Here is a 23,119-nt window from a genome sequence, read left to right as displayed (position 1 = left end):
TTTAATGCCCGACGACAGAGAGGACCTTATTACAAAATGACAGTAAAGAGAGTAGCACACCAACAAACAAAGGACAACACACCAAGAACGAAAGGTGTTCTGCATACCCGATGATGAACAAATTTCTTGTCAATGTGATGAATGCAGACGTTGGCTTCCTTATCTGCTTGCGTCTCATCTGCAATCATGCGCTTTCAGCTTGCACGACGAAGGTCAAAAATAACATAAGGGAGAAATGAAGCGTGCGCGGTGTTGTAGAAATTAGCTGGCTTGTTCCTAAGAAACAAAATTACTATCAGTGTCTACATTATAGGGGGAAATTTTCGTCAAATGAAAGGACACTGAAATTCTCTAACATTTAGTAGGTTTCACAAACCATTATTGTGGACGCATGACAGTACTGACAGATTAGTAGTACAACCACGCCTGTCTCATAACTTCTCTCATTGTGGTTCCACAGCAGGTATAAACACAGTGTAGGAAAATACAGAACAGACAAACAATGAAGGGAAATTCCAAAACAACATGTGTATTATTTCCAAAGTTGGCCTCGACTTTTCATTAGATTGTCTCTGGCAATCCGTTGAACGCTCAACCTAGTAATTGCCACTCTAGGTGACGCAGGCCAACGTTGCTGTCCGGTAGTTACATCGCGTCGCTCCCTGCGGTAAAACGCAGCGTGCGCACGGCTAATCAGTGCAACTCTTCTTATCTGTGCGAGAGGCGCACTTAGCGTTCCCCAGTCGTCGTCTTGCCCGCCTGCGGCCGCGCCGGCACTCGGCTGTGTCTCCCAAGCGAGACTGCGCGTGGCGTGGTAGCCCACGTGTAAGCACGTCCTCTTGCTTCACGCGCTCGCACACAAGCAGTCACTGGCACACGTTCGGAAAGCACGCAAACACACATGCCGGCAAATATCTCGTCGGTTCATGCGTACTGGCCGGGCTTCCTGCGACGAACCCAGACGCGGAGTCCTCCCTTGACCTTGGTCACCATTTCGGTGCTCACTTTGAGCCGGTCCAGGGGCCAACTGGCTTTGAACGTGTAGCGAAGCAGTACCTTCGCCAGGACGACTTTGCCTTGGCGATACGCGAAGCGTTGACCTGCAGGCAGATGCAAGCGGATATCATTCATGATGTGTGGCGTATATGGCATAATTAAGGGCACGGAATTCAATTCTGGTGAATGCCTATATAATTCTGGTGGATAATACGGTGGTGTGAAGAAAATAATTGACCCAGTGACAAAATATGAGTAAGCTTTAGCCGTTATGATCGCTTTGTTTGAAATGTCGCTGAAATTTCCACTTCGTAATCTCTGTAACACACATTTATGCGAAATGAAGCTATGCGATTGCTCTACGTGATATTTTCACCTAATTCTTCGCTGGATCATTGATTTACTTGTGCGTGCAAGTGCACAAATAGATGACAGTGTGCTAAAACGTTGTGCTAAGTTGTGAAGTGTGCTAACCCCCCCCCCCCCAATCAGTGGGTGCAGTGAGGTCCCAATCTTACCGATGCAATTCTTCGCACCAGCTGAAAAAGGTATGAATGCGAAAGGATGTCGCTTCTTGTCAGCTCCATCCAAGAATCTGGCAGGTATGAACTCTTCGGGCTTTTCGAAGTGGTTGCTGTTTCTGTGTAGGCCGAATATGTTGATAAAGACAGTGGTACCTTTAGGAATCACTACGCCGTCTGAAAGTAAAACAAAACAAAAGCAATAATTATAAATGCTAATGATCACGAGAAGCGAATGCGCACGGATGGAGTTTGCCATTGAGACTTTAATTCTGGACGTTTTAGATGAGTTAACTCACAGTCATACATGTTCCTATACAATACCCTGACATGGAAGCTGCGCGAAAAAAATACTTTTCTGAACTTTACCGCGCCAATCTACCTATGCACCCTACATTTTTCCTATCGGCTAAGCCGATATTCTCCCTCGACCGGCTGTTATCTTAATGATGTGAACTTTTTGAAGAACATATCTTACCGCTTTTAAACTCATCTTCCCTACGCTACCCCAAATCCTCCATAATCATCCTAAATTCTCTCAAGAAATGCAAGACTAATGTTTTTAATTTCTTGGCCTTTACAGCCGCCGCAGCACATCACAGGCATTGCAACCCATTATACCCGCAGTCATGTTTGTAACATTCTACCGCACTACTAAACACTGTTACTGGCGCTCTTTGGCCGTTGTAGCCGTTGCGGTATAAAACACTATTAAACAAAAAAAAATATTTTTTTAGAAATTTCCTACAGCAAATACTTGTTTTGAAAGGTAGTACAAGCTGCGTGAAGAAGAAAGTCTTCTTCAACTTGCTGTACCAGTAACAGGGTCAAGGCGTATAAATTATAGTAGAAATATCGGTTTCGCGCATTTTGCGAATGCTCCGCTCGACGTATTCTGAAGATAGACTCCAAGGGTATAAATTTATTGTTGTTGGTTAATTTGACGGCATTTTAACGTCAAAATAATGAGAAAAATTAAGGCGCAGTCATCAACTTTAGCTTGTTGTGATATATTGTCAGGATGTAAATCAGTGCTCACCTGATTGTTTATTACACCGTAACCAGCAGTGTCATTTCGCGTACTGCATTTGAACTAAGTAGTCTTGTTTACGCCGCTACTCGAACGTTTAAAGAAGCGGAGCGACATAAAGTGTTCGGTTAAATAAATCTAAGAGGAGGGGTTGGCCTTGCCACACACTTGACATGATATTCAGGTGTGTGTGGCAACAAACACACATGCACCCACCCACGAAGACGCGCAAAGCAAGTCAGCACATTAATTTGAGTAAATTTAGAGGGGCCTGCCAGGACCTGTCTCCAATTACAAAGTGTAGCGCGCGACAAAGACTGCAACGCACGTTCATGGTCGTGGGCGCTGCAACAGGTAAAACTACGCTCCCAGACATAATTGTCAGGTAATCCCGAAGACAGACCTTGCGGTTGCGGAGCGTCCGTACGTGTAAATTGCCCAGCCCAAGCCCTCGTTAACTCTGCACGCGTGGCGAAGGGGTGTGCTGGATTCTTGCGACAGCAAGAGACTCGTGCAGTCGCTATTTAAGCAAATGCTTGGAAGACAGATGTTCGTACCTTTGCAGGCCACGTGGCGTGCAGAAGTTACAGGATGAAAAGCAAAATCACGCTGACACTTCTTTTCCGTGCCCCAATTCACGCCATGCCGCGAGCGCAACGTAAGGGCAAACTACGAGTCGCTCCGTCCCTTTTTTGAAAGCAACCATCATGAAGAGCCCACAATAAGTTTCGGGCAGGAGGTGAAAACTGAATTACAGGGTTTAACGTTACAAAGTTTCTCTCGGGCTGTAGGAGACACCGGAGTAGCGGGCTGCGTATTAATTTCGACCGCCTGCGGTTATATTTACGCGTGCAGGCGTCTTTGCTGTCAGTGCCACTGCTTAACACGTCCGCCGAGGCCCGGATTCGAACCTGCGACCGCGTGCTCAGCAGCAGAACGCCACAGCCACTCAGCTCCCACGGCGGATCACTACAGTGAGCTTTTGACATTACTGACTGTGGAATCAAATAAATTGTGGGTTGCAGTGCCATCAACACGCTCTTCATTGGAATGATTAAAGGTGTTGCTGTGAAAGTTTAAAAATTACGTTAATGGTGTTTTTTTTTTTTTTTTTTGCTTCTGACGGGCCGAATCCATGATCTCATTATGAGGCATGCCGTAGTGGGACTCCGGAATAATTTTGACCAACTGGGAATCTTTAACATGCACCCAATACACGGTACAGGAGCGTTTTTTTGCATTCCGTCCCCGTAGGAGTGCGGCCGCAGTGGCCGGGTTCCAACCCTCGACCTTGCGCTGAGCGGCGCAACACCATAGGTGGCTGGTGAACATTTCTGCGCGGTATTCTGAACGCGAATGGTACTCCACAAAAGCGGGCGCTATCACTTCGCGAGAGAACTGTGTAACGCACAAAAAAAAAAAAAGAAGAACACTTCGCCTTCAAATCGGCATGGTGGCAGCACGCTTGCAGCTTGTTTGAAATTCGTTCATGTCGCGGTAGAGCACGCCTCTCCCGGCTACATAAAATGAAGCACTTGAAAAAAGAACACAAATCAGAAACACCTGTGGATATCATAAACCCAATGCTTTAGATAGCGCAAGTTAATGCAAATTAGGGCCCGTATTCAGAAAACGTTCTTACGCTAAAAGCGTTCGTGCAGCCAATAGCGATGTAGGACATATTATTAGCGAAGGTGATCAGCCAATGAAAAACACAACTTACGAACGCAAAGCTTTGTGAATTCGGCCCCAGCTGCTCACATTACTTTTGCGTCATTTGTAGTATTCGGTTCTTGTGAGTTATATACTGTGAGGAAATATGTCTATCTTGTCATTAGAAAAAAAAAAATGTGCATTTGGTCAGCTACTCTCGGTGCGGCACTGCATCGCATTCGTTTTCCGTACAGCTGCATAGTAATATTACTTGAAGGGAATACGGTGCTATAGTGTCGGAATTCTCTGCCGGCGTGGTGGTTAATAAGTGGGAATGATTGGCAGTATGTATTTTACCAAGGTAGTAATTCGGGCTAGGTGATCTGTCATATTGGGAAATTGAGTAGTTCTCAAATGACAACTTACGATATAGGACAACAAATGGCGCTAGTCTTGCTTTTCAGCTGCATGATCTACCAAAAGATGTATTGAGAACAACTAAAACAAAAAAGAACATTGACAACTCACCTAGCTTGATGCTTTCGTCGAGGACCCTTCCTATAAACGGTATTGGAGGAAAGAGGCGCATGGCTTCCTAAAAACAGAATAAAAAAAGAAACAGAAATTTTCGTTACTGCGTACACATTACACGCCCCTCCATTTAAGAGCTCGAAGTGCTTGTACCTGCAGTGAACCATAGGAGTAATTTAGCCACGGCTAAAAACCTACGTGCACCGAAAAACTGAGTTGCCGCCCAGCAAGTTGTTGAAGTGACAGAGGGGGGAAAATTCCACGGATAGAAACTTCATTGAAATGGAAAAGATTTGAAGGAGGGGTGGTCGGAGCCTCTCAGTCCAGGGCCCCACTGGCCTCTGCCGCCTGCCTGACCTGGCTAATTAAGGACTTTTGTCCTGCCAGGTCGGAGCGGGCGAGCTGTGCCTCCCACTGCTCCATTGTGTTATTGGTATTTGGCCTATGAGGGTACTTAGTGCACTCCCAGGTTATATGTATTAGGATAGGTATGCCACCGCACCAAGGACAGTTGGCCCTATAACGAGTGGGATACATGGAATTTAGCAAATTTAAATGGGTGAATACCCCGGTCTGTATTTTACGCCAATCGGCGGCCTCTTCCCCGCCAAGTTGTGGGTGAGGCGGCGGGTATTTTTTGCGGACTCCGCGCTGATGAGCAAGGATGTCTTTGGCATTTAAATTAAGTTTCACCACTTACCATGCTCAACACACTGCCACTTCCAAATGCTACTTTAACTGCAATTTTATTCGCGGGCAAAATTATTCGTGAAAGCGCCTTTAGTTTTCAGCAAATATCTCGCATATCCATAAGCAAGAATTATGATTGCATGGATTGAATTCAACCTCTGGATCATTTCACGGTGCACAACAAAATTAGTTACCCTCCTGAAATCAAGAATTCTCGTGATGACAGTGACGAGGACCAATTTGTTAAACAAAAGTGAGCGCAATTCTCTAACCAGCGCGAAAGTGGCAGAGCAGCGTCGGCCTAGACCCAGTGTCAGAATCGGCCTATGGAACACACGCATGTGTCAACCTCTGCCACGGTTCGAGTGCTTGGTTCTTTTGTGCGGATAGATGTATGTCGAAACTTGCGCTGCATAATGTTACTATGCTAAGAAAACTACCTTTCATTAGGTGCAATATCGTAGTTCAGAGACAGGCTTCATAAAGATACGAGAAACAGACGCCCTAAAATATATAATAGATTGTTGGCATCATCGGCTTCGTTAGGTACCTTTTGCGCAAACGGTTTTCTTCTCAGTAGAGCTTGACTATTCTAGAAATATCTCGTACGTTAAACTTAGCAAGCATTGGGCCTGAGATTTTGCGACAAAATGTGGTACCACTGTATGCTCTACGTGCGAATTTGGCGTTTAGAGTACATTTTTCGCAAGTAACTTGCAGCTTACGGCCTGTGTCATTGTACTGCGCCCTATACTATGTTAACGCATGCTTTTGATAGTGCAGACTTTGCGATGTAACTACAACATGACAACATCAGCAAGAGATTGCATTTGAGCGTATGTTTCCAGTCCGGAGCCACCAGAGGCACTCGCTGTTCATGCCCAGATCAGGTGACGGCCAGACCACACTGAAAATTCCATCACCGATTGTTTCTTGCACCTGCCGTCTCGTATCGTACTCTGCTTTGATAAAGTTATAATAGCGGATGAGTTATGAAATTGGGTTTTGACCATACCTGATTTTCAGGCTCTAATATGCATTTGAACGAACTCAGCCTTTTTCTATGCATTTCAGCTCATGAGAAGCACGCGCCACTACAGCTGGCAGACCAGCAAAGGGCCTCGCAGAATGTCAAAAGGATGGCCTCCGAAATTACCGCACGCTGTGCGTTATAAGCAGTAGAGGAACGCCGTAATCTTGGACGCCCTGCAAAACTGTTTTCACACCGACAACTTCGCCTGCTGCCTAAAAATTGTACAGTGGTTTGCGAAAATTTGATTGCTGCACAAACCTTCCTGACCAATTTTATTGCCATGAGTGACCCGCAGCGCTACGCTGTGTCGTACCTATACATTTGCTATCCCCTTCGTTTAATGTTACGTCAAATTCGCTGCTATTGTTCCGAGGGCGCCGTCACTCTAAGGGTGCAATAGATACACCATTCCTGCCCTTGTATATCGCCAAGTAGGTCCGACACTATGGTGTTCCGCTAATTCTAAATTTGTGTCAGTTGTCAAGCACGACATCCAACACGCACTTCTTGATCTCAAGGTCGGCGCTCTACCGAAAATTTAAACCATGGTCTCGTGTACGCTAGCATGGATTTGAAAAGCACAATTGCAAAACACTCCGGGTTGTCGGGGATCAAAGAAATGTCCTGACAGCTATGGAGTGGGCGAAATGTGTGCTTGAAACAAACTGATCCCTGCATTCTATAGCAGTTTGAAAACGGTGTTGATGATGAGAATTTTTCCATGGGACTTCCTCATGTAAAAGTTCTACTGGCCCGCAATTGTCTGTGTTATAAATGCATCATAAATTTAAAATCTCAAAAACCAGAAGAAACGCATCGCGCTAATCCGAAAGGAAGCAGAGCTCATGAACAAGAAAGGCGTTCGTGGTCTCTGCTTCTTCTGTACCACTTTAGCTCTAGCCTTTGCACAAAATTTCCCATCAACTATCCCACTAATTGACTATTTTATTACCGAACTATGCATCGGAAAAGAAGAATATGTGAAAGAAGATGACAGATGTTTTGCCACAGTGACACATGTGAAAATATTGCTGGTGTCAGTCAACTCGTTTAATTGTTATCATACTTTTAGCTAGTTGTGCGAAGTGAGAAATGCAGCAGATATTTTGTTGCTGGCTTATTAACTTAGGCTTGGGAAATAGTCTGCCGATAACTTAGTTCTTTGAGTAATATGCAACATCGTATTACTGTATCTAATAAACTGCACGTTAAAGTAGCTTCAAAGAGGTAATATCTGCAGTTCTGCAATGTGCTCTTGCTCATGGATTTCTCATGACTTGACATCACACCCTGCATCCAACGAACAGAACTGATTATTCCTGCGGATTTTCACTTCTGTTGACGTTGGGCATGAAGGTCTCCTTGCATTATACCTTGAAGCATGCCTCGAGGAACACCATGCGGTCTACGTCGTCTCTCGTAACATCCCGGGTAATGTCGTCCATAAATATGGCGTCCAATTCTTCCTGGACTTTCCTTTGAAGTTCAGGATGCAGCCCCAAGAGATACAGCGTCCAGGCCATAGCAATAGATGTAGTGTCGTGTCCCTGCGTATGAGAATGAACATTTAGAGTGAATAAAAGGGAAAAATTGCCATCCACCCGACAGGAGCACGAAGCTACAAGGGAAACTCATACACTCTTATACGGGTTTCTCAGTGTCCCTCTACTTCGAGTTGTCGATGAATTCGCCCTCGCTGTGCGATCTGCTCTCTTACTGGGTAACTCAGGCGGTAGAGCGACCGCCCTGAAAAGCGTGGATCCTGGGTTCGAATGTCCGGATCAGGATAAATTTTCCTTCAACTGCGAGGCTCTCTTTCTTTCTGAGGAGCCTTATCATCATCATCATCATCATCATCATCAGCCTGATTACGCCCACTGCAGGGCAAAGGCCTCTCCCATACTTCTCCAACTACCCCGGTCATGTACTAATTGTGGCCATGTTGACCCTCCAAACTTCCTAATCTCATCTGCCCACCTAACTTTCTGTCGCCCCCTGCTACGCTTCCCTTCCCTCGGAATCCAGTCCGTAACCCTTAATGACCATCGGTTATCTTCCCTCCTCATTACATGTCCTGCCCATGCCCATTTCTTTTTCTTGATTTCAACTAAGATGTCATTAACGCGCGTTTGTTCCCTCACCCAATCTGCTCTTTTCTTATCCCTTAACGTTACACCTATCATTTTTCTTTCCATAGCTCGTTGCGTCGTCCTCAATTTAAGTAGAACCCTTTTCGTAAGCCTCCAGGTTTCTGCCCCGTACGTGAGTACTGGTAAGACACAGCTGTTATACACTTTTCTCTTGAGGGATAATGGCAACCTGCTGTTCATGATCTGCGAATGCCTGCCAAACGCACCCCAGCCCATTCTTATTCTTCTGATTATTTCACTCTCATGATCTGGATCAGCAGTCACTACCTGTCCTAAGTAGATGTATTCTCTTACCACTTCCAGTGCCTCGCTACCTATCGTAAACTGCTGTTCCCTTCCGAGACTGTTAAACATTACTTTAGTTTTCTGCAGATTCATTTTTAGTCCCACCCTTCTGCTCTGCCTCTCCAGATCAGTGAGCATGCATTGCAGTTGGTCCCCTGAGTTACTAAGCAAGGCAATATCATCAGCGAAGCGCAAGTTACTAAGGTATTCTCCATTTACTCTTATCCCCAATTCTTCCCAATCCAGGTCTCTGAATACCTCCTGTAAACACGCTGTGAATAGCATTGGAGAGATCGTATCTCCCTGCCTGACGCCTTTCTTTATTGGGATTTTGTTGCTTTCTTTATGCAGGAGTACAGTGGCTGTGGAGCCGCTATAGATATCTTTCAGTATTTTTACATACGGCTCGTCTACACCCTGATTCCGCAATGCCTCCATGACTGCTGAGGTTTCGACTGAATCAAACGCTTTCTCGTAATCAATGAAAGCTATATATAATGGTTGGTTATATTCCGCACATTTCTCTATCACCTGATTGATAGTGTGAATATGATCTATTGTTGAGTAGCCTTTACGGAATCCTGCCTGGTCCTTTGGTTGACGGAAGTCTAAGGTGTTCCGGATTCTATTTGCAATTACCTTAGTAAATACTTTGTAGGCAACGGACAGTAAGCTGATCGGTCTATAATTTTTCAAGTCTTTGGCGTCGCCTTTCTTATGGATTAGGATTATGTTAGCGTTCTTCCAAGATTCCGGTACGCTCGAGGTCTTGAGGCATTGCGTATAGAGGCTGGCCAGTTTTTCTAGAACAATCTGCCCACCATCCTTCAGCAAATCTGCTGTTACCTGATCCTCCCCAGCTGCCTTCCCCCTTTGCATAGCTCCCAAGGCTTTCTTTACTTCTTCCGGCGTTACTTCTGGGATATCGAATTCCTCTAGATTATTCTCTCTTCCATTATCATCGTGGGTGCCACTCGTACTGTATAAATCTCTATAGAACTCCTCAGCCACTTGAACTATCTCATCCATATTAGTAATGATATTGCCGGCTTTGTCTCTTAGCGCATACATCTGATTCTTGCCAATTCCTAGTTTCTTCTTCACTGCTTTTAGGCTTCCTCCGTTCCTGAGAGCTTGTTCAATTCTATCCATGTTATACTTCCTTATGTCAGCTGTCTTACGCTTGTTGATTAACTTCGAAAGTTCTGCCAGTTCTATTCTAGCTGTAGGGTTAGAGGCTTTCATACATTGGCGTTTCTTGATCAGATCTTTCGTCTCCTGCGATAGCTTACTGGTATCCTGTCTAACGGAGTTACCACCGACTTCTATTGCACACTCCTTAATGATGCCCACAAGATTGTCGTTCATTGCTTCAACACTAAGATCCTCTTCGTGGCTTAAAGCCGAATACCTGTTCTGTAGCTTGATCTGGAATTCCTCTATTTTCCCTCTTAGCGCTAACTCATTGATCGGCTTCTTATGTGCCAGTTTCCTCCGTTCCCTCCTCAGGTCTAGGCTAATTCGAGTTCTTACCATCCTGTGGTCACTGCAGCGCACCTTACCGAGCACGTCCACATCTTGTATGATGCCAGGGTTAGCGCAGAGTATGAAATCTATTTCATTTCTAGTCTCGCCGTTCGGGCTCCTCCATGTCCACTTTCGGTTATTCCGCTTGCGGAAGAAGGTATTCATTATCCTCATATTATTCTGTTCTGCAAACTCTACTAATACCTCCCCCCTGCTATTCCTAGTGCCTATGCCATATTCCCCCACTGCCTTGTCTCCAGCATGCTTCTTGCCTACCTTGGCATTGAAATCGCCCATCAGTATAGTGTATTTTGTTTTCACTCTACCCATCGCCGATTCCACGTCTTCGTAGAAGCTTTCGACTTCCTGGTCATCATGACTGGATGTAGGGGCGTAGACCTGTACAACCTTCATTTTGTACCTCTTATTAAGTTTCACAACAAGACCTGCCACCCTCTCATTAATGCTATAGAATTCCTGTATGTTACCAGCTATATTCTTATTAATCAGGAATCCGACTCCTAGTTCTCGTCTCTCCGCTAAGCCCCGGTAGCACAGGACGTGCCCGCTCCTTAACACTGTATATGCTTCTTTTGGCCTCCTAACTTCACTGAGCCCTATTATATCCCATTTACTGCCCTCTAATTCTTCCAATAGCACTGCTAGACTCGCCTCACTAGATAATGTTCTTGCGTTAAACGTTGCCAGGTTCATATTCCAATGGCGGCCTGTCCGGAGGAGCCTTATACAGAGTTGAATTTCCGCTCTAAGTCAAGCAGATCCTGCAGCAGGGGATTCCGCTCTTTATACTTTTGCTTTGTTCTGATATACTGGAGGAATAAAGACCGAACTAGATTCAGCGTTTCTATTGACGTCGCCTCGCTACGTGTCGACGCCAACAGAATGGCGCAGCGATCTTGTTCTGTCATTGGCATTCCGGCTTTTCGCCTGTCCTTGTGTCGATGAGTGACACTACGCCAGCGGACGCCAGCAGAAACGACGCTGAATGTTGGTCATCTCTAACAGCGTCTCCGGGCACACCACGAGGCGTAAGAAATGAATTTTAATTCCTGACACTGGTTTGCTCATTCCAAGCAACATCCGTAGCACATGCGAAGCAGCAAGACGCAGCGCTTGTCTCCTGTCCGGGCCATCACCAATTTTTTCAGTTGCCATAGCAAGTTGCCGGCAATGTGATGCCACTGCGAGGAAGCTTGGAAAATATTTACGACCAGAGCAACGTGGAACAGAGCCACAACCTATTTTATAGGTTTCTTTGTGAAGCCGTGTCTAGCGCGACTGAAAATAGTAGCCGCGCACAGCAACCACTCGCATCGCTCACCATAACGGCCACCATATCGCAATACACCTGACATTTTCGCTTGTAATTCGATCTCGCCAGAGCACTCTGCAACTGCCCGCGAAGCCCACACGCAAGCAGGAGATAGGTGCACGCGCTCTTCAACACCGGAAGCTTTGGGCGCTTTCGATACGCCACTGCCTTGCGGACGCAAGGCCATTAAATGCGCTTAACTAAATCTATTCAATAGCCTGCATTACACCTGTTAAAACCAAGGCCTATATTGAAAAAGCCTATTTAAAGAGTGTTTATCAGTGGCATGCTTTAAGCACACAGCCGCGATGTCGGGTTGATCATCATGGTTATGGCCTATTGTGGGCGTCACTTACGGTTTAACAGTTTGTTAATATGATCTTATAGGTTGTAAACGTGAGATTAGGGTTCAGTGCATTAAAGGGGCTGGCCCACATGAAAAGTGGGGTTCTTCGATATTTGCTAAAAGCCAACTTAAGGCTACGCACAAGAACGCTGAAAACAAATGTCTCATAAATTTCTTAGCTTAATCAGTGACAACTTGCTTAGAGAAAAATGTTTTTCTCGAAGATGCTTCTTAGAGAGCATAGGATGTTTAAACGCAAAAATTTTAGTTGCAAGAAGATCTGCCCTATAGAAAGTAACTTACTACGCATGTTTAGGGGCTATCGATTGCCCGTTTATGAAGGAGCCCATAACGTGCAGCCTAGCAGCTGCTTAATGGCGAGATACAATCAAACTTAATGCACGCGCGCGTGCGCGTGCGTCGAATTCAGCGACGTCACGGTGGAGAAGGACTGGCATCTATCCTCTAGCGACCGACGCAACCGGCGTGACTAGCGCCACCGGGCGCGTTCCAACGTCTCCGGCGCACGCATAGCTCCGCTCCTACTTATCGCCGGCCGCGCCGGGCCTCGTCAGCCAAGCGTTCCCGGCATGCGTTGCGCGAAGTGAGTCACTTCGGTGTCTACATACCGTTGCGCTAAATATGCACTCCAAAGATGATTGTGTACGGGCGTGCGTGTGCTGTGTGCGTGTGTGCGTGCCCGCGTCCGTGTGTGCGCGCTTCGATTGTTTGCTAGTTGCAAAACACTGTACCAGTGCGAGGTTGCTCAAGCCGCGGAGATGCATGTGCGGCAGCGTTCAGCAGAAGGCAAGAAGTTATCGGTGTACTTTTGATGTCAGTGGCATAGGTCGATCATTGGGCTAGTGATAATGAAATCAAAACTCAACCCAATTTCGGGTTGCCGGATCTAATGTACGATTACAAGATGATGTTTAAATGTCCCCCTTGTATTGTGCCAACTGAGCACTAAGTAGATTTAATAGCTGTTTGGTAGGATCCACGTTGGCATGAAAATAACCTCTGTAGCACCTGAGTAATCTTATGTCGAGCGTGCAAAAAGAAATCTGGCAAAAAATAAGCGCTATATTTCTCATACTTACTTGCAGCATTCGGCTCCGTAGAAAGATTGAGAACAAGAAGACGAATAAATTGTTTACTCCCTCCAATTCACGCGCATCATGTTTTGCAGAAATATTTCAACTAGAGGGAGGATATAAGAGGAAGCTGTCGAGCTGATCCTGAAAAATTATCGGCTTGCTGCACTGCATTGGTGACACTAGGCGCACATCGCGCGTACGAAGGAGTCATGGCGAAAGTGTGCACAAGTCTGTCAGGGTGCTGTTGTCATGACATGCGGGAGATTCAACTGTGTTAACGCTGGTGGGACGGCCTGCTCAGAATGAAAAGCTAAGGTCGTGAACATTACAGCTTGTTTTTCACTTCTGACTTTGATGAGGTTGATGGCAGATATATATATATATATATATATATATATACATATATATATATATATATATATATATATATATATATATATATATATATATATATATATATATATATATATATATATATATATATATATATATATATGCACACACATTCAGAGTCAGAATTTGTGTGTAGAGGTTGTTTTAGGTTCTCTCCATGCAGTCATAATATCAGCAAGGTTAGGCAGTCTAGTTGACCAGGCTGTCAAAGGAATCCACAAGTGGAAAAAGTTTAAGTAACATTGTTTGGTGCGCTAATAAGCCGTAGGTGAAAGTTTGCAAGGGAATCTAGCTAATTGACTGTTAAGCGCAGAATTCCAAGGCTACGAATTTAATTGCAGTTGGTGAAATTTTTAATCCAAAATATACTAAGTAAGAACATTTTTTGTTGTTTTCCTGTAGAACCACGTGCAACCTCGAGGCGGTACCATGAGCAGTAGACTAGAACACCACAGCGGACGCACTTTTAACCTCGATACGGCGAGACACATCATCGCCAACAGCAGCAACTGTGACCGTGAACAAGTTGCAACAAGCCGCACTGATCTATATGACGAAGACGAAGTCACTGTGCAGGCGACCAAAGAGCCGTCCGAAAGCACATAAAAAAAAACGTAGAACTAATGACGTGTTGGAGCAACAGGTGTTGTCCCATCTGCCACAAAAAAGGGCCGCAAATGAGGCGTTTGGCTTGTCCATAGGCATGACCCTGGACAGAATGTCCAGGCGAGCAGAAGCCACATGCAAAGCGCTGATAATGAATATTATTGCTGAATTTGACGGATGATCATTTACGAACTTCGCAACAATTTTCGCTCTTTTGTTCAGAAAATTTGACAGAGACACTTACGGCTGCTTACGTGGGGGAATGCGAAAGCAATATTGCCGATTTGATGCAATACTTTTATTTTGTGCACTCATTTCATGCACTCATGACGGCGCGACACTTTCTCCCCATTGGCTGCGCCGTCACGTGCCCAATGACGCACGCACTTGGCCAAACCTTTGGTCAGTTATATGGCTGCGACATGGCGTGTGCAATGACGCACGCAATAGGCAAAACTCCAGCCGGCGTGAAGCGTGGAGCCAGTGTGGCGTCGGGAAGCGTGGTCGTCTCGCCCCGCGGTGACCCGTGTTCGATTCTCACCCACACCGAAATGCGCGAAAAATGTTCTTGAAAGCCATAAATTTACTTTGTTTGCAGGAGCCTGCCTGGGAGATTTGATGTCAATCTGAGCATATTTTAAAGTTCACTTACTCTTTGCGCCGTCAGCCATTTTTGGTACCATATTTCGATCACACCGCCGCCGACAACGCCGGATTTTCGCGTAATGGGGCATGCAACGCTTTCGCATGAATAAAGTAGATGGCTGCTGCTGTTCTTCGCACTGCCTAAAGAATAACATTTCTGCAGTGTTCGATACTGTATGCTTGAAACAATGTATTGTGGGGAGGGCATTTGTTGTTTAAATCGTATTAGAGCTTTCATTATACCTAAACTATATTTAAGTTTCAGCGTGACCTAGATATTAAAGTGCGCTGTAATGTTTCATGCGATGCTAGTGCTCACGGGGCAAAGCAAAGGTAACCGACAAGTCAGTATAATTTGATTGTCATTTTGTCATCCAGATTACGCACTTTTATCACTGAAATTTCACAAGATGTGTCGTGTCGTATTTAACATTTTTGTTATATGTAAGTTAGTTAACGTTACGTGATTGCAAATGTGACAGAAAAGAAAATCCAGTTTTCGGTTGTGATACGTACGAAAGTATGTGTGACTCATACAAGAAAAAAACTGCCAAACATAATTCTTGGTGTGATGTAACGATCTAATTATCCCATCTGCTACGCAACGCTTATCCGGGGAAAAAAGAAAGCAGTTCAACACAAGCTACTTAGGTCAGCAAGCACTCCTGACAAGGAAAATAAAGTGACCTAAAACCCCTAGGTCGGCATTTGCGAAGTAGCGACAAGTTGCTCCTCTCCTACCACGCTTTCCCTTGCGGATCGTGTCGGCCGCCATGTTCTTCCTAACGTGCACCGGCGGCGCGGTTATACGCGCTGTATGCACAGGAACGGTAGCATTTGCAGTCACGGCTTCGCTGTAAGAGGCAGTAAAGAAACGTGGCCAATGAGTTAGGTGCTGACAAGAAGGGAAACGTTCCAGTAATGCGTTCCAACTGTTATTTACGCGCTGTTTTGTCGTAGACGGTGCGAGCAGTGAAAGCGTGTAGTCGTGGTGCGGCTGCCTAGTTCGCGAGAGAACAGTGCACGCGCGCATCTTTGTTGATGAAACCTCAGATAGCAACTGCCGCGGCCGGCAGCGTCTTTACTTTTCGTTTTGTGCTGTAATAAAGCCACTACCGAATCTCCTGTCTGTTGGTGTTTCGATATTCAACAGTAGCTCAACTAAGTGATTTTAAGTAGGCTGTCGCATTGCGCGGTTACGCGTAATTCGCGCTCAGGAACAAACCCACGATCACAAAGCCAAATTTGCCGTTCACAGCCGAATCTGGTTAGCACTATTCAGACTTATGCTGTGCTTTTCGAAACGTGCATGGCGGCTACAGTTGTGCTATCTGCGCCTTTATTATGTGTAAATCATTCTCTTGAGGCGAACAATGAAACATTGCAGCAGCAGGCAGCAAGAAGCACCCGGAAAGGTACGCTGTCTTCCAGCAAACAGCGACAGATATACAGAAGTCACCTTCGTTGAATATCTGTAACCGACTCAACTGCGGAAGCAAGAAAACAAGCGTGCTAGCGCCGTCGAACTGACCCAGGAAAAACATGGTGGACGGAAGAAGTTCCCAGCCAGAAGTGGGCGCTGTCCAATAAAGTGTGTCGGCGGTGCCGCAAACGTTTCGGTACTTAGCTCTCATAAAGGGACTTTAAGGTGACCGAGTGAGTGTAACGGAGAATGTCACATATCCACACAAAGAACGCAAGTTTGTGCCTTCAACCACGTTCAGTGGTTGAAGGCACAAAGGAGAAATTAGTACTCTGCACACAATGTTGTACAACGTGGCTGTGAAAAAGCATGGCATGTGCTTTAAGCAATGAGTCCCACGGCCTATTTGCCTCTCACAACGCTCAACTGCCATGGCAAGGCGCCTTCTGCAGACACAAAGTAATCAGCAGTGTCATCTCTTGAGGCCATGGCAGCATCAGCCGGGCGGTTACTAGCTGGCGACGTGTAGCGACCGTCCGTCACCTTGTTGTCCCCGTTCCTTGGAAATGCAGTTGGCCGTGCCGTGGGGGTCATTGCCCTTTGCTCCCCTCACCGTGCCTTGACGTGGGGTCATTGCCACCTGCTCGCCCGAGGGAGGCGCCGCCACAGCCACTCGGCAAACCTGCTTTTCCTTTTGAATAAAGGCAGTCGACTCTCGATTCTCAACCTGTCAAAACGTGTTTTACTTGCCCCAGCTAAACCGAGCTCCAAACAAGTGGTGACCGAGGACATTTACGCTTTTTTTTCGAACACTGCCATGGACGATGCTGCTCCTGCTCCTGCCGACAGAGAAGACGCCACGATTACGTCTCCTGTCATCACCGCAGAGCGTCAGCTTCCCATCTTTTGGCACAAGAATAATCGAGTTTGGTTTATGCAAGTAGAGGCCCCCCCATCTTTAACTCCGGTGCATCACTTCACAAAGAGTAAGGTACCTTCACGTCATTGCAGCGGTACCCTGCAACATCGCCGATGCGATGGACGACTTGCTAGCGGGTACGCCTTCTGCCACAGCATATGACGACCTTAAACGCACGGTCCTGCAGCACCTCGGGCCATCGCAACAGAGTAGGCTCCAACAGCTCCTCTTCGAGTTAAATGGCGACCAGCGATCATCGCAACTCCTGCACTAGTTGCGTCAGTTGCTGGGTGGCCACTCCGCAAACGAGAGCCAGCGCCTCCCACAGACTGCATGCATGGTACTGGCGTGTTCCGACCAGGCGAGTCTTGATCGGCTAGCTGCGCTCGCTGACCGCAGATGCGACTTCTCGTCTGCGGCACAGCTACCTATCGCCGCTGCGAGAGTCTCGCGCCTGGAGGAAACAGTCGACCGCCTTACCAGTGCACTGGAGAAGCTGACGACGGATGGCAACACTGGTGACCAATTTGGGCGCAGCCATTCGCCTTCACAGTCTCGCAGCGCACCTAAAGGTTCGCCGCGGCAGTTGTGCTGGTACCACCGTCGCTTTCGCGAACAAGCAAGTCGCTGCACCCAGCCCTGTTCGTGGACTGGAAACGCACCGGTCAGTCGCTAACGGCGGCGTGCGACATCGGTCCTTGCGCAAGCCTCCTATTCTTCGTAGTCGACCGCATCACCGGCACCCGCCTCCTCGTCGACACCGGAGCCGAGCTGTCTATCGTTCCCGCCACTGCCGTAGACCACCAACGCGGCAAGTCCACACCCATGCTCCACGCGGTGAACAACACTGCCATCGCGTTGTAAGGGCTCCGGTCACTAACGATAGACATCAGACTCCGGCGCTTGCAAAGATGGGTGTTTGTGATCGCCGACGTCAGCTTTGCCATACTGGGAGGGGACTTCCTCAGCGATTTCAACCTAGATGTGAGGGCTCGCGATCGGCGTCCAAAGGATAACGCCACATCCCTCGCTTTACTTGGCCTGCAATCCAACCTCACCTCATCTGGCACCCATACGCTTCAGCCTGTCTCAAGGTACGACAAGGTACTTGCTGAGTATCCGCAACTCACGAAGCCCCGAAACGATGCGCTGCCCGTGAAACACAATGTGACGCATCATATCGCCACCACCGGCCCACCTGTCGCCGCCCGGCAACGGAGGCTCGCTGGACAGAGTTTGGAAGTCACCTGCCCTGAGTTCGAACGCATGCTTCAGCTCGGCGTTATTTGTCCTTCCTCAAGAAATTGGTCTTCACCTCTCCATCTGGTTCCAAAGCATGACAGTGGCGACTGGCGGCCTTCTGGTTATTACGGAGCTTTGAATGCCTTCACTACTCCGGATCAATACACCGTTCCCCACATACATGACTTCAGCGCTCGTCTCGCACGAACCAAAATATACAGCAAGATCGATTTGATGAGTGCCTACCACCAGAGAGAGAGAGAAAGAGAGAGAGAGGTAATTAAATTGTGGGGTTTTACGTGCCAAAACCACTTTCTGATTATGAGGCACGCCGTAGTGGAGGACTCCGGAAATTTCGACCACCAGGGGTTCTTTAACGTGCACCTAAATCTAAGTACATGGGTGTTTCCGCATTGCGCCCCCATCGAAATGCCGCCGCCGTGGCCGGGATTTGATCCCGCGACCTCGTGCTCAGCAGCCTAACACCATAAGAGAGAGATGTAAGTCATAAGAGAAAGGTAGGGAGGTTAAACCGGCTGAGCCCGGTAGGCTAGCCTGCTCTGGGGAATGGGGAAAGGCGATTGAAATTCCTGTAGAACCCAGCGTCATTCCGAAGAAAGCAATCACTACTCAATTTGGCATATTTTAGTTTGTACATATGCCTTACATTTTGAAGAATGTGGCACAAACTTATCAAAGGTTCATGGACGAGGTTACGCGAGGACTCCCGTTCATTTTCATCTACCTAGACACGATATTCTCGTTGCAAGTCGCACAGACGAAGAGCCCAAAGAGCACCTTCGCCTTCTATTTGAGTGACTGGATGAACACGGCCTGGTCCTAAAGCCCCAGAAATGCATTTTCGGAGTTGAAGCCATGGATTTTCTCGGCCATCGCATTTCATCCCAAGGCATCAAGCCACTGGAAGCACGGGTGCGGGCAATAGGGGGATTCCTCTCTCCAACCTCCTTCCGAAAGTTGCGTGAGTTTCTGCGGCTCACAAATTTTTACAGGCCCTTCATACCATCCTGTGTGCAATTCTTCAGCCGCTTACCGACCTACTCCGTCCCGACTCAAAAAAAAAAAAAAAAACCCACCTACCTTCCACCTGATCCTCAGAGCACGAACACTCCTTCCAGGAAGCCAAAACGTGGTTGGCGACGGCAGTGTTGCTGATTCATCAGTTGCCCGACGCGCCAACTCGCCTTATGGTAGATGCGTCGACCAAGGAAGTGGATGCAGTGCTGCAGCAGCTCGATTTCACAGACTGGAGGCTGCTGGGTTGCTTCTCAAATCACCTCAAACGTACAGAACCTCACTACAAAACCTTCGGGAGGCAGATGTTGGCCATCTATTGCGCTGTCAAGCATTTCCGTTTTTTATTCTTGAAGGCTGTAGCTTTTACATTCTGACCGACCACAAGCCGTTAACCTTCGTTTTCAAGAACAACAGTTCCTTGTACTTAGAACATGAGCTTCGGCAACGTTCCTTTATCTTCAAATTTTCTGCGGACATCCGCCATATCTCTGCGACCGAAAATCAAGCAGCTGACGCACTGCCGCGGATCGGTGCTGTGCGTGCTGGCTCTGTGGATTTCCAAGCTCTAGACTCCGCCCAGCAAAACGACTCCGAGCTGCGCCACTTACGGGAACAAAGCTCGTCGCGCAGCTTGCCGAGGTGCCGCTTTTCTGCACAACATTGGTCCCGTTCGACACATCGCAGGCAGTTACTCGCCCGTTCATGTCCCATCAGTTTCGGAGGACAATATTCGGTTCATGGCACGGGCTCAGCCATCCCAACATCGGAGCGACACAAAGGCTTATTACAGACCGCTTCGTCTGGCCAATGATTCACAAAGATGTTCGAAGCTGGGCAACAAGCTGCCAAGCCTGTCAAGCCGTGAAAGCGACCCGTGAAGCCGTGAAAGCGACCGGGTTCAGCTGCGCAGCCGTTTCGACCACCAGAGAGCTGTTTCGATCACGTGACTTGGTGGGGCCTCTTCTGCCTTGCCAAGGTTTCAGGTACCTCCTCACGTGTGTTGACCGGTACTCAAGGAGGCCTGAGGCGGCGCCTCTACAAGGCATCACAGCTGAAACAGTGGCGGAAGCATTTGTTGCTACGTGAGTACCGCGAGATGGTTGGCCTTTGCGCATAACTATTGACCGAGGCCGACAATTCCAAAGCTCGCTTTTTTCTCCCCCGACGAGACTGCTCCGCATGCGCCTTCATAGCAACGCGGCTTACCGCCCAGAGCAACTGCATGGTCGAGCGTCTCCACCGACAACTGAAAGCGTTACTGACCGCCATGCTCGACTGTGTGGAAAGGCTATCCTTAGTACTACTGGGGCTGCGAACAACAATCAAGGATGACCTCGGAGTGAGCGCAGCGAGATGCTCTATGGGTCAGCAATCCGCGTTCCAGGACAGTTTTTCGGCATTCAGCGAGGCACTCTGCCAGCGGCCACGCATCACTTAGAGAGGCTACATTCCCAGCTGGACCAGTTTCGACCTACACCCCCACGTATCGCCCACGGGCAGCCTATGTTTAGTTTCTCGGCAATGGACACAACCACGCACGTCTTTCTGCGGCGTGACTCTATCAAGCCACCATTGACTCCTTCCTATGGTTCCATCGTGTGGTTTCGCGTTCAGAGAAAACCTTCAAGATTGACGTTCGCGGCAAAGAAGAGACAGTGTCTTGGACCGCGTGAAACCAGCTTATCTTGTACATTAACTCTTCGTTCCCTCTGCCATTCACACCTAAGCCTCTGACATTCTAGGGGGGCGGGGGGGAGCCCTTGTAGCGACCTTCTGTCACTTAGTTGTCCCCGCTCCTTGGAAGTGCAGTTCGCCGCGACGGGGTTCATTGCCCTTTGCTCCCCTCACCATGCCTTGAAGTGGGGGTCAATGCCCCCTGTTCTCCCGACGGGGGCGCCACTACAGCCACTCGGCAGACCTCCTTTTCCTTTTCAATAAAACCAGTCGACACTCCGTTTTCAACCTGTCCAAACCTCCATCACTTGCCTCCGCTAAACCCAGCTCTCAACAGACGCATCCGGACTCCCAACCTGAGCTACCATCTGTCTCCACTGGCCATTCTGCACTGTTTCCCCTCGGACGCTGTCGCTGTATTCGTCAGGACAATATGCCTTGTCTGTCATTTGAAAGTCATGCAGGCGCACAGCAGCCTTTATCATATCGGTAAGCAGGTCTGACTCACTTTCTACCGTTCACAACACTCGCGATATTGAAACCAATATACCAAGAGCGTTTTTGACACATCGCCGTGCCCGAGATAGGCGATAATTCTACTTTCTTTTCACTTAGATTTTTTCCAGGGTACAGGCACATCAGGTACGTTCGGAAGGAAAATGCTGCATCACCTGCAAGACAAACGGGCCACCTGGACACGCCTGACGGTAACCGTAAAGTACCTGCTTCAAAGTGGGTTCGGAGAGCACTGTCTCTAAAAAATGAGCCGTCTGGCAAGCGGCCTTGTGTTCCGCTTTCAACAAGGGTGAACTCGTAGCTGGCATCCGTGACAGCGAGGATAACCAAAGAATAATATTCCTTGTAGTTGAAACAATCTGGTACGCTGCAGTCGGAGTATTTGGTGGTGAATTGCTTCCCATCAATAGTACCAATACGATTGGGAAAGTTCCATTTCATGCTAAAGTCTTCCCTTATTCACTTCCACTCTGCTGTGCTTGGACACCTAAGTACGACAGGTGACAGACTGTCCCGTATGGCCGGCAACGTCTCCCTCAGGGTCCTTGCTACTGTCCACGCATGCATTCTGTAGCTGATAGGTATATCCACAATGATCCCCCGATAGTGAGAAACACGCGTAGAAAAAGATCAGATTCTAATTGCACTTTCAAGTGGTCAATGTCCACTAGAAGCCAACTCATCTTAATTTCACCAGAATGACAATGATTCCTTGCTCCTCTTCCACCATAACTCACACATTATACGTAACGGAAGGATACAAATAACTATGGTGGCGTTCGAACAATATTAACAACAGAGGCGAGAAGTTTAAAGTTCAAATACATAATTTTTCTGTAACTGGTGCACCGATTGATCGTGCGCATATTGAAGACCTTTGGAGATTATGGACTGCTCCTTCACGAATTCATGAAGCGCTAATAATAAGGTAACTGGATGGGTGTTGCATAAGTATAACGCCCAGACACATTATTTCAACAATGTATTTCGTATTTCAACACAAAAGCGCAGAAACTACACTGGAGTTGTCGAAGTATGCGTAAGCATATCTCCAAATTTGTGTTGGCCCGCTGCGAAACTTCAAGTTGGCCCACCCCCAAGTTTCAAGATGGCCCACGTCCAAATTTCGAGATGACCCGCCCCACCCCCAAACGTAAGTTAGCCCATCCCTACTATAGGTTCCTCATCCGTTTTTTAATAGAAGCCTATGTATCCCTATGGGAATTCATTTGTATCAATTGAACTTTTTTATTTTGTTTCGGTTGCCTCGTATCGCCTATAAAGCTTCCAATCATGTACATTTACTCTATTATAACGATTAAATGCCTCAACTGCACAAATTACGCATTTTTGTGCAGATACAAGGTAGTACACTTTTCGCGGGACGGGCTGTGGTTCTCGCCAAAAAATGCTTACGCATTAAAAAATGAAGACGTGCATTTGCCTAAACGTGACCGCGAGCCTTCTGGCG

General features: G+C 47.3%; 1 protein-coding gene across 1 annotated transcript in view; it reads right to left on the bottom strand.

The window, feature by feature from the left end:
- Window positions 1-514: 514 nt before the first annotated feature.
- Window positions 515-23,119, bottom strand: part of LOC126548471 (cytochrome P450 4C1-like) — a 106,434-nt gene continuing 83,829 nt past the window's right edge. Inside the window, exons 8-11 of the mRNA XM_050196662.2 lie at window positions 7,828-8,001; window positions 4,729-4,795; window positions 1,515-1,694; window positions 515-1,100 (exon numbers count right to left, since the gene is read on the bottom strand). Coding sequence (XP_050052619.1) covers window positions 925-1,100; window positions 1,515-1,694; window positions 4,729-4,795; window positions 7,828-8,001 — 597 coding nt within the window. The 3' untranslated portion in view covers window positions 515-924. The remainder of the gene's footprint in view (window positions 1,101-1,514; window positions 1,695-4,728; window positions 4,796-7,827; window positions 8,002-23,119) is intronic.

Source organism: Dermacentor andersoni, chromosome 1, assembly GCF_023375885.2.
Source record: "Dermacentor andersoni chromosome 1, qqDerAnde1_hic_scaffold, whole genome shotgun sequence".
NCBI classification, from domain to species: Eukaryota; Metazoa; Arthropoda; class Arachnida; order Ixodida; family Ixodidae; genus Dermacentor; species Dermacentor andersoni.
Note: the sequence above shows the minus strand (reverse complement) of the source record. Positions and strands in the feature narration are given on the sequence as shown.